General features: G+C 40.3%; 1 protein-coding gene across 1 annotated transcript in view; it reads right to left on the reverse strand.

The window, feature by feature from the left end:
* The window catches only part of LOC141014244 (protein NLRC3-like), a 34,670-nt gene extending 24,955 nt beyond the window's left edge, over positions 1-9,715 (reverse strand). Inside the window, exon 1 of the mRNA XM_073487957.1 lies at positions 8,052-9,715. Coding sequence (XP_073344058.1) covers positions 8,052-9,706 — 1,655 coding nt within the window. The 5' untranslated portion in view covers positions 9,707-9,715. The remainder of the gene's footprint in view (positions 1-8,051) is intronic.
* Between the last annotated feature and the right edge of the window lie 2,100 nt (positions 9,716-11,815).

The raw sequence follows: 11,815 nt of genomic DNA on the forward strand, positions 1-11,815 counted from the left end.
GAATCCTAAGAATACTCAAACCGAACGGGGAGAGAATTAAAAAATCCGTAACAAGTGTGTAAACGTGGAAAAAGTGTGAGTGTTTGTGAGTGTGAAAGGAGGATAAAATACCATTAGGTATTTTTCCTCATGAAAACACAGTGGAGTTGTAAACAGTAAACCTTTTGTGGATGCAAAGGCAAGAATTCTCCACTCGAAAGAGTTGAAGTGAGAATTACCACATCTGAGTCTTTTCAATTGCTGTTCCACTGAAAGGAAAGCCAGTCTATAGGAAACACCCTAGGTGTTAATGAAGACTGGACTAAATTTCCAAAATGGGGGGAAATAGTACAAGCAAAGAAAAACCAAGAGATAAATTAGACAGTGAAGATTGGAAGTACGTTAAAAAACAGGATCCTGATAAAATAAAACATTTGGATAAATGGATTAAAAAGCATGACTTTGACGGCCGTCTCAATACACAAAAAATAACAGCGCTGCAAGATTCGATTAAAAAACAAAACTAAACAAAAACCAAAAAAGATGAAAAAGGAAGGTTATGAAGATACCAAAGTGTGGATGAAAATTGCAACTAATAGGGAAAAAGGTGAAAGGAAGAGACAGGAAGAGATTAACAGAAAAAAGGCAGAAGAAAGAGAAAAAGCAAGTCAGGAAAAGGAAAAAGAATTGTTGTGGCAGAGGAAGGAGGATAACGAGACAGGAAGAATAATGAAGAGACAGACAGTGCAGGTTTACAGTGAAGAACTAGAAGTATACTACCAAGGTAATGAAGAAAGAGGGAGAGGAGCTTTCAGGGGCAGATTCCAAAGAGGAAGGGGCAGAGGAGGCAGAGGAGGACGAGGAAACTACAGATACCCAAACTCATCAGGATGTTGGTGCTGTGGTAAAGAAGGACATATCTTTAGATTTTGTCCTGACAGAACAAAACAATCAGCATGACTAGAAAAGTCAAAGTGTGAACTTCAAACTGAACAAACAGTGAAATTAAGCTCAAAACCAGACCCAGAATCAGAAGATGAAGTTCTGTTAAACCTTCAAGAGCTATTAGCATTAGATGATGTAAAACCAGAAATTACTTTGTTTGTAAATGGGAAACCCATCACCTTCTTATGTGACACTGGAGCATGCAGAACTACCTGCAAAGAAACAATACCATGTTTAAGACAAAGCTGGCAAAAGGTTACTGTAAGGTCAGCAAATGGAAAGCTAACTGAAGTAAATGAATCAGAACCTGTATGGATCAGAGACCCTCAAGGTGAATCATGCCAACTAGCAATCCTGCTGCTCCCAGAGTGTCCAGTAAATTTGCTAAGAAGAGATGGGCTCCTGCAACTTGGCCTAGGACTAATTCCCTCATCCACAGGCCAGATAGCTGTAAAACGGAGATTAGAACTCCAGAAAGGAGAAGTTTTTGTAGTACAGGCAACAGGCCAACCAAACTACTACTACTCCTTAGACATCTCAAATAAAGCACCTCATCAGACTGCAAGTGCCTTATTAGAAGAAGGACGGCATGCAATTCTTAGAGTCCAGGATCAAATGTCAGAAGAAGAACTGCATGCAACCCTTTGGTTCAAAACTACACCAGGTCCAGATAGAGAATATGAAAAGAAGCTACAAAGAGCTACACCAGCTAAAGTAACTATAACATATCTCTATGCTCACCTTGATAGTACTGCAGTAGCTGCAGTCAGTCTCCCAGACACATTAAAAGAGCTGAACAGAATGTGGACTCCTCCACATGTCTCATTGTATAAAGAAAAAAACTGCCAAATGGCAAGATTTGGGAAAAATGGTACTAGTGGGAGAAAAAGCAACAGACTGGGTGGCAACATCTGTAAATACATGGGCCAGTGCGTCCACAGGACTGACAAAAAAGGCTTTGTTCTGGTCTGTCCAGGTACAGGAAGGAATACATCTGCAGCCTAAAAAAGAATGATACATATTTCTCTCGGCCGAAGAGGAAGAATTGTTGAAAGAAATTCCTGAAAAACTATGGTCTAAAGGACCCACTGATGTAGGCCTTATTAAAGGAGCCTTACCTGTACAGATCAGACCCAAAACAGAACACAGGCCATGTGTGAGACAGTACCCACTCAAAATAGACGCTTGTGAAGGCATTAAACCAGTTATTGATGATTTGATAAACGCGGGGGTAATTATAACGTGCGAGGACTCGCCTTGTAATACTCCTATATTTCCAGTAAAAAAAGCAGCACCCTCTGTTGGTTGGAGAATGGTACAAGATTTACAGGCTGTAAATAATGCAGTAATTCAAAGAGCACCGTGTGTGCCTGACCCATACACCCTGCTGAACACATTAAGATCAGATGCAAGATTTTTTACTGTAGTTGACATTAGTAATGCATTCTTTTCTGTCCCGGTAGATAAAGACAGTCAATTTTGGTTTGCTTTTACCTTTGGAGGAAAAAGATATACATATACTAGATTACCACAGGGCTACTGTGAAAGCCCAACAATTTACTCACAGGTAATGAGTGCTAGTATGGCTAAATTCCATCCTCCAGGAGGAAGTCAAGTTTTGCTATACGTAGACGACATTTTACTAGCATCTCCTGATGAAGAAATCTGTAAACAAGACACATTGGCACTGCTACGACACTTAGCTGAACAAGGCCACAAAGCCAGCAAAAACAAATTACAAATGTGTAAAGAACAAGTGAAGTACTTAGGACACAATCTTAGTGCAGGAGGACGAACAATTTTTCCGGACAGAAAAACAGCAATCCTCCAAGCCCCAAAACCTGTGACAAAAAAGCAGATGATGTCATTTCTGGGGCTGACAAATTACTGTAGGACATGGGTTCCTAATTATGCAGAAATAACATCTCCTTTGAGTAAGCTAATGTACCAAGAGGGACTGAAAATGACTTCTCAAATACAATGGACTGAAGAAGCTGAAGAAGCTTTCTGTAAAATAAAACAAGTACTGGTATCCAGCACAGCATTGGCATTGCCAGACTACAGCAAACCCTTTGTTCAGATGGTAGACTGTAAAGGACATTTTATGACATCCGTCTTAGCCCAAAAACATGGTGATAAGCTGAAACCCATTGCTTATTTTTCGTCTAAACTAGACAGTGTTGCATGTGCACTTCCTCATTGTGTCAGAGCAGTAATTGCAGCATCAATGGCAGTGGAAACAAGCTCAACCATAGTGTTATTCCACCCATTGGTGTTAAAAGTGCCACATGCTGTGTCAGCTTTATTACTGCAAACAAATATGACGTTCTTATCACCAGCAAGACATTTGTCATGTATGTCCATACTGCTATCACAGCCACATTTGACTATAGAGAGATGCACAACGCTAAATCCTGCTACACTGTTACCGCTCCCAGAAGATGGAGTCAAACATGATTGTCAGGAATTAGCGGAGAAAACAGCAAAAAGTAGAAGTGATTTACAAGACCAACCATTACAAGAAGGAGATGTCATTTTTGTAGATGGTTCCTCCAGAAAAAATGATCAAGGGAAGACTCAAACTGGCTATGCTGTAGTAACAAAAACTGTAGTTCTCAAAGCTAACAAATTACCATCACACTACTCTGCTCAAGCAGCAGAATTAGTTGCTCTGACTGAAGCATGTAAATTAATGAAAGGAAAATGTGCAACAATTTACACAGATAATCAATATGCGTTTTCTACAGTACACACATTTGCACAATACTGGAAAAATAGAGGGATGGTCACCTCTACAGGAAAGCCAGTAACTCATGCTGAGTTATTAACAGACTTGCTAAATGCTGTCCAGCTACCAAAATACCTAGCAATCTGCAAATGTGCTGCGCACACATCAGGAAAGGATGATGTATCCTTAGGAAACGACTTTGCCGACAAAACAGCAAAAGCTGCAGCAACAGGAGAAATTAAAGTTATGTCCATTGAAGACGAAGTAATTGATAAACAAAATATGTACTTAACTGACACTATATTGAAAGAAATGCAACAGCAAAGCCTGAAGCCTGAAAAAGACTCATGGATCAGGAAGGGTGCAATATTAGTGAATGACATATATGTATGACCAGAAAAGAAACCTATCCTACCTAAAAACCTATACAAATGGGCTGCCATATTGAGCCATGGTAGTACACATGTCTCAACAGGAGGGATGGTAGGTCAGATACAGCAATACTATACAACATATGGATTTAACTCTTATTCAAAAAATTTTTGTAGAGCATGTTTGACATGCGCTAAGCATAATCCACAAGGAAACCTAAGACCAAAGAGAGGACAATTCCCTACACCTCAGTATCCATTTCAAATAATCAATATGGATTTCATAGAGCTGAATAAGAGCGAAGGAAAAAAGTATTGCCTGGTCATAATAGATGCATTCTCTAAATGGATAGAATTATTCCCAACAAAACACCCAGATTCACTGACAGTTGCAAAGGCACTCTGTGAAAATATTATCCCACGATACGGGATACCTGAAAAAATCTACAGTGACAATGGTGCACATTTTGTAAATCAGTTAATAAAAAAGATAGGACTAATGTTTCACATAAACCTAAAAAACCACTGCGCATATCATCCCCAAAGTGCAGGACTCGTAGAAAGAATGAATGGAACTATAAAAAATAGACTAAAGAAATGCATTGAGGAAACAGGAAGACCATGGACAAAATGCATAGATTTAGTAAAAATGTACATAAACATTACAAGTACCTCAGGACTGACTCCATATGAGACATTGTTTGGAAGACCTTATAGATTACCACAATTTAAGAATCAGTGGGAAACTAATGATGAGTCAAACCTAGCTGACTATATGAGAACCATGTTAGAGAAACAAAAACAAATGCAAACTGATGAAGACTCTTCTGTTTCTCAACAGAAAAACCAATTAGTGGAGCCAGGAGATTGGGTACTGATAAAAAGCATAAAGAAGAAGCATTGGTACTCACCAAAGTGGGAAGGACCCTATCAAGTGTTGTTAACAACCCCTACAGCTGTTAAAATAGCAGAAAGATCTACTTGGGTTCATTTGACACACTGTAAAAAGGTCATTTCGGCTGAAAACCCTAAAGGAGGAGGTGAGCAAAAATCTGATAATAGGGTAGATCCAGATATATAGAGTTTGGATAAACCTGAAAGTCAGTGAAGCCATTATAAGACACCAAATCCATTAGAGGGAGAAAGTTCAACCAAAATGACTCCCAAATAGTTAAAAACTGCTATAGCGTGTCTGAATGACTCACAATGTCAGTCTAGCATAAAGGTCACTGACTTTAAGCCCGTTGTTCGCAGTGACATCTGGTGGTGGTGTAGGGATGACAGACTGTTTGACAGAATACCTACAAATGTGACAGGGCTGTGTGCTCTAGTGACTCTCCTGCTTCCAGTGTCTATAATACAAATGTCTGCCAAAGATATTAATGATGTTTTGCTTAGCTTGAGCTCAACAGACTGGTCCCGGTGGGAACGTGACCTGAATGGACCTACCAGAAGCAAGAGGTCAACATCGGTACAATGGATGAAAGATGATCCAACATACATAGACGCTATAGGAGTTCCACGAGGGGTACCTGATGAGTATAAATTAGCCGATCAAGTCTCAGCGGGTTTTGAATCTACAATCTGTTGGTGGTGTACTTTGAATAAAAATGTTGACAGAATCAACTACATCCACTACAATGTGCAAAAATTAGGTAATTGGACACAAGCTGGATTTGAAGCTGTACGTGAGCAGCTGGCAGCCACTTCCCTCATGGCTTTCCAGAATAGGATTGCCCTCGATATGCTTCTGTCTGAGAAAGGAGGTGTATGTGCTATGTTTGGAGAACAGTGTTGTACGTTCATCCCTAACAACACAGCCCCAGATGGAACGTTAACAAAAGCCATAGAAGGGCTGCGTACCTTAAATGGTAAGATGAAGGAACATTCTGGGGTCGACACCACCTTATGGGATTCGTGGCTGAATGTATTTGGCAAGTATAAAACGCTTGTGTCCTCTATTTTGATCTCTATAGCTGTGTTTGCAGCAATTCTGACATTGTGTGGATGTTGTTGCATTCCATGCATTCGTAGTTTGATTAATCGTCTAATCACCACAGCCATAACGCCCATGGAAACTAAGATGACTCAACTGTATCCCTTACTCGGAGATATTGACAATGATAATGATGATACAGACGACTTGTTCCCTAATCCAGAAGACTATGACAAGTATTAATGTACAATAATATGTATGAGTAAAGTAGAACAAGAAGTATATCATCTATGATGTTCTCATAAAAATGAATTCATGGTCGAAAATCTGCGAAGAAGAGGCCAATGAAGGAAGATGAGAAAATGAGCACATAAATGATATACAGGAGGGAAATGATAGGATTTGCTTATATGTAAGTTACAGTTTATATCATTTTGTACTCAAATAACCTTTTATTCGCCTGCTTACTGTCTCTGTCTCATCCAAGGTCGCTGCATCCGGTATCTTGTGTTCTGAGGAGGTGGGGGCTGCGCACCCACTTGCGAAACAGTTTTTTAAGAACTCAACCACAGAGAAGCAAAGCACCTGTTGTCTCTGTTTTGATCCTTGTATGGTGTTATGTTTTACACTCACATTTTGTTATCACTTTGATGCACACAGCTGTTAACCGTCAGGAAGCAATTCCAATGTAACTAAGAAACACCCATGCTTTAATAAAAAGAGAGGAGGCGAACAAGTGTGCTCAGAGCGGGGTGGAGATTTGTAACTGTGCACATCTCTGTCCGTTCTCCTCGCGAGTAAGAAATTGAACGCCTTGTCTGACTCTCTTTGTGTTTGTGTTTAATAATGTTTCAGGTGATTAAACCTGACACTCTAAAACCTGCAGACTTTAAATCTTTGTTTTATTTTAATCTTGCAGATGAAGGAAGACAAAATGTAGTTACATTTGGGTTTCCATGATGTCCACAGTCTGTCAGTGTGGTCTGATCCTGTGTCTTTTGCCAAAAAGTTAGATTAGTTTATGCCCAACACAGTGTTAGCATGAGGGTGAGAGTGCCAAAATTAACATCATCGCACGTCTTGTGTCGAGCGTGTGGGCTCCACAAATCATGGTGCTGAATGATCGTGCACCTCCCGAATTCAACATGGATGAGTTTGAAGTTTGAAAAACCATCTTAGAAATCTACATTTACATGATTAATATTTTGCCAGCTAATACAGATGTGATTCAGAACAGTTGACTTCTATAAAGACTTGTATGATTTACACTTTTATGGTGTTGCCATTGGTGATTTTGATTTATACACCTACTGCCTTTTCAGATGCTATTGTACATTGCAGTCCTGAACATTCACAATTCTTTATTCTTCACGTTTCATCTAGTTGTTGTTTCAGTTTTGGTGTTTTCCTTTCCAGCTGTATGTCTCTTCTGTGTAACTACACTGAGAGCAATGATGAACTGGAGTCAGATTCCTTGTATGTCAACACATATTTGGCCAAATAAAGCTGATTTTGATTCTACAGAACAAAAATACATAAAGATTAAAACTAAATAAGAGTCAATTCAGAAAAAGATCTCATGTCATGTATAAAAGGTAAAGTAGAAGCTTTAATTTGAGCTGGAACTTTTTGGTCCATTTGCTCACTGTGAAATGTCTCTAAACCGACATAATGAGAACAATAACTGCATGAAAGAAATTCTCAAGGACTTTAGAAACATCACATGAAAAATGATACAGATCTTATTTTAAACTCGTCAGTATAGTGGTTAAAAAACCTCTTTCATTAGTTTCACCAGGGTTTCTTCTATCACCCAAAGAAAGATTCATAGAAGAAAAACTGTCACATTTAATGATCATTAGAAATAAATGGAATAACTGAGTTCAACAACCTGACAGCTACAAACACATCCAACTGAAACATCTACATTGTTGCACTCATGGTAAGTGAAACATTTTTTAAAAATAATCACAATTGTATTTAAAAATGTCAGCGCTATTTCAAAATAAATTATTTTATAGTTTGTATATCTGAAAAATTAAACTGCTAATCTACACTGATTTATGATGTTGATAATCACATCTGGACTCACTCAGCCTTCCTGCAGTTCCTCACAGCTGGAATCAGTCTCAGTCGTCCCTCCTGTGATGTTTTGTACTTCTTCAGGTCCAACACATCCAGAACCTCCTCTGACATCTGCAGCATGTAGGCCAGAGCTGAGCACTGGATCACAGAGAGTTTCTTCTCTGATCTGTTCTCTGACTTCAGGAACTCTTGGATCTCCTGATGGACTGAGTGGTCGTTCATCTCCGTCAGACAGTGGAAGATGTTGATGCTTCTGTCAGGAGAGACATCACCTCTGTTCATTTCCTTCAGGTTGTTGATGGCTCTCTGGATGATTTCTGGACTCTTGTCTGTCTGACCCAGCAGACCTCCTAAGAGTCTCTGGTTGGACTTCAGAGAGAGGCCATGAAGGAAGCGAACAAACAGGTCCAGGTGACCATTTTTACTTTCAAGGGATTTCTCCATGGCGCTCCTCAGGAAGACATCCAGGGATGGGTAACGGGAATCATGGCCAAAAAACTCAGAAATCTTCTCAAAAACAGACTTTGGTTCTGAGTCCCTGAGTGTGAAGTCTTTTAGGAAGTCCTCCAGTACCTCTTTGTTCCTGTTGGTGTAACAGTTGAACTTGTAGACTGCAGCCAGAAACTCCTGAACGCTCAGATGAACAAAGCAGTAGACTGTTTTCTGGAAGATCACACTCTCTCTTCTGAAGATCTCTGTACAAACTCCTGAGTACACCGAGGCCTCTGTGACATTAAGACCACACCGCTCCAGGTCTTCTTGGTAGAACATGATGTTTCCTGTCTCCAGATGTTCAAACGCCAGCCTCCCCAGCTTCAGAAGAACTTCCCTGTCAGCCTCCGTCAGCTCCTGTGGACTCGTCTCACGTCCCTCATCGTACTTCTGCTTCTTCCTCTTTGTCTGAACCAGCAGGAAGTGTGAGTACATGTCAGTCAGGGTCTTGGGCAGCTCTCCTCTCTGGCCTGTAGTCAACATGTGGTCCAGAACTGTAGCAGTGATCCAGCAGAAGACTGGGATCAGACACATGATGTGGAGGCTCCTGGAGGTCTTGATGTGTGAGATGACTCTGCTGGACAGATCTTCATCACTGAACCTCCTCCTGAAGTACTCCTCCTTCTGGGCGTCAGTGAAGCCTCGTACTTCTGTTACCCTGTCAACACGTGAAGGAGGGATCCGATTGGCTGCTGCAGGTCGGGAAGTTATCCAGACGAGAGCCGAGGGAAGCAGCTTCCCCTTGATGAGGTTTGTCAGCAGCGCGCTGACTGATGACTTCTGTGTGACATCAGACACGACCTCATGGTTCTTGAAATCCAGTGAAAGTCTGCTTTCATCCAGGCCGTCAAAGATGAACAGAAGTTGACAGACAGCGAGCTTCTCTGCTGTCACCTTCTGTAATGTTGGATGGAAAACATGGAGCAGCCTGAGAAGACTGTACTGCTCATCTCTGATCAGGTTCAGCTCCCTGAACGAGAGCAGAACCAGCAGACTCACATCTTGGTTTTCGGAGCCCTCGGCCCAGTCCAGAGTGAACTTCTGCACTGAGAAGGTTTTTCCAACGCCAGCGACACCGTTGGTCAGAACGACTCTGATGCGTCTCTGTTGGTCAGGTGAGGCTTTAAAGATGTCGCTGCACTTGATTGGAGTGTCATGGAGGGTCTCCATCTTGGAAGCTGTCTCACCTCATGTTGGGTATTAACCTCTTCACTCTGTCCCTCTGTGATGTAGAGCTCAGTGTAGATCCTGTTGAGGAGGGTTCCACTTCCTGTTTCATCACTTCCTGTTTCATCACTTCCACTTTTATCACTTCCTTCAGTCACACGTTCACATCTCCTCCTCAGACTGATCTTATGTTCATCTAAAGCCTCCTGCAGAACACTATCAGCTGACAGAGAAGAAAATATTCTGGGATTAAATTGAGAGCAAGAATCTTGATTAAATCAAAAAGTTCCTTTTTTCAGACATGAAGACATCAGCAGACAGATGTACAGTCTTACTTTGTACAGTGTTAATCTGACTGACTAACACTGGACAGCAGGACAGCTGCTCCTCCACAGAAACACTTCCCTCTGTCTTTCTGAAGAGATAAAGGAAAATCCCTCAGATTAGAAATCACAGATCAGTCTGACAAAAGAGAAGACAGACTGTAAACATAAGTATGTCTTCTCCAAGCTCTGAATCTGGACTGAACTCCCAATCACTAACAGTTTGTTTTTGTCTGAGTCACAGTGGAGCAGTTTGCATCATTTGATTTTAGTAAACAAACTTATTTTGATGGGAAATTTTATTACACAAACAAAAAGGACCACAAAACATGACCTCATTAGCAGCTATTAAAAACTTAAACCATACTGGACAAAGTAGACGGCCACGCTTAGTACAATATAGCCTCCTCTTTTTTCAACAACTGTGTTTGATAAAAAGGTTTGATGAAGATAAAAACAATGTCAGAGTGAAGATTTTGGGACAGTTTCCATGAGATACAAAGTTTTAAAATGTAATTTACAGAAAAAGTATTTTGTCCTATATTTGGGCAGCTACAGTCATATAATGGTAATGATTTAATTATATAAACTGAAGTTAGTATCAGTTCTCTTACTGTGTGTCTGAGGGTCCAGGTTCAGTACTGAAGTTCAGAGGAAAACCTTTGGACCAGTCACTCTTCATAGACAGACAGCTGGAGACTGAAGACTCTTCTCTCCGTCTGTGGTACTGACTTCTGGAAACACCAACATGTTTGTATTTATTTCATGTCAATGCACAAATTGCTGATACTGACAGTTTGGTGATTAAAAACATGGCAGTCTTCTTACTGTGTGTCTGAGGGTCCAGGTTCAGTCCTGAAGTCTGGAGGTGTTTCTTTGGACCAGTCACTCTTCATAGACAGACAGCTGGAGACTGGAGACTCTGCTCCGTCCTCCTCTTCCTCCACACAATCACTCATCTTCTGCACTTCAGAAAGCACTGAGGTAAATATGTAGCACATGGAAGGAGAACAACATGAAGACAAGGAGGACAAACAGGTGAAACAAGATGCAGAGGAGGAGGGTGTAAAATGGAGATGGTGAAGCCTGCAGACTCATCACCCAATGTGATGCTAAACAAAAGTGACATTTACAAAGATCGGCCTTGTCTCTGTCTAATTAAAGGGACGTCCCTCAGTATGATGTCCTGCTCTGTCCACTCAAAGTCTCCACTTCCTGCCTGCAGACGTTATTTCTTTATTGTTGTCCTGTACCTGGATCACTGCTCAGGTTTTTAGTGAGGTCACTTTATGACAATAATTGTTTTGTCTACTTTAAATGTGTTGAATAGTCCTACAATAAATAACAGCTTTTAATACGTTTTAAATACAAACAAGTTTTATAACAACTCATGTTAAATTGGAAATTATGTAAATAAAATGTAATAAAATGATTGTTCTGGCATCTTTCACTTGAAATTTCTACAGAAAACGTTTTGTGTCTTTGCAACTGGGTTTCATCTTTTAAATGTCAGAGGTTAAATGTCTGACAGAATCTAGTTCTTAGTGTTAAGTTATAACAAAATATGTTAATACTGAAACAGCAATCTGGATCCTTCTGACCAACAGGACAGTACAGGATCTACTGTGGTACAACACAATATCTTCAATGAGTGAACAGCGAAGTCCAAGTCCATGAAACAGACTTTAATCGAGGCTTTATTAGTGGAAACTTTTACTGTTAAACTATTTTGTCAGGTGAACCTGAAGTGGGAGACAAAATATTGACAATAAAATTCATAAAACAAAAC

This window comes from Pagrus major, chromosome 19, assembly GCF_040436345.1.
Source record: "Pagrus major chromosome 19, Pma_NU_1.0".
Classification (NCBI taxonomy): Eukaryota; Metazoa; Chordata; class Actinopteri; order Spariformes; family Sparidae; genus Pagrus; species Pagrus major.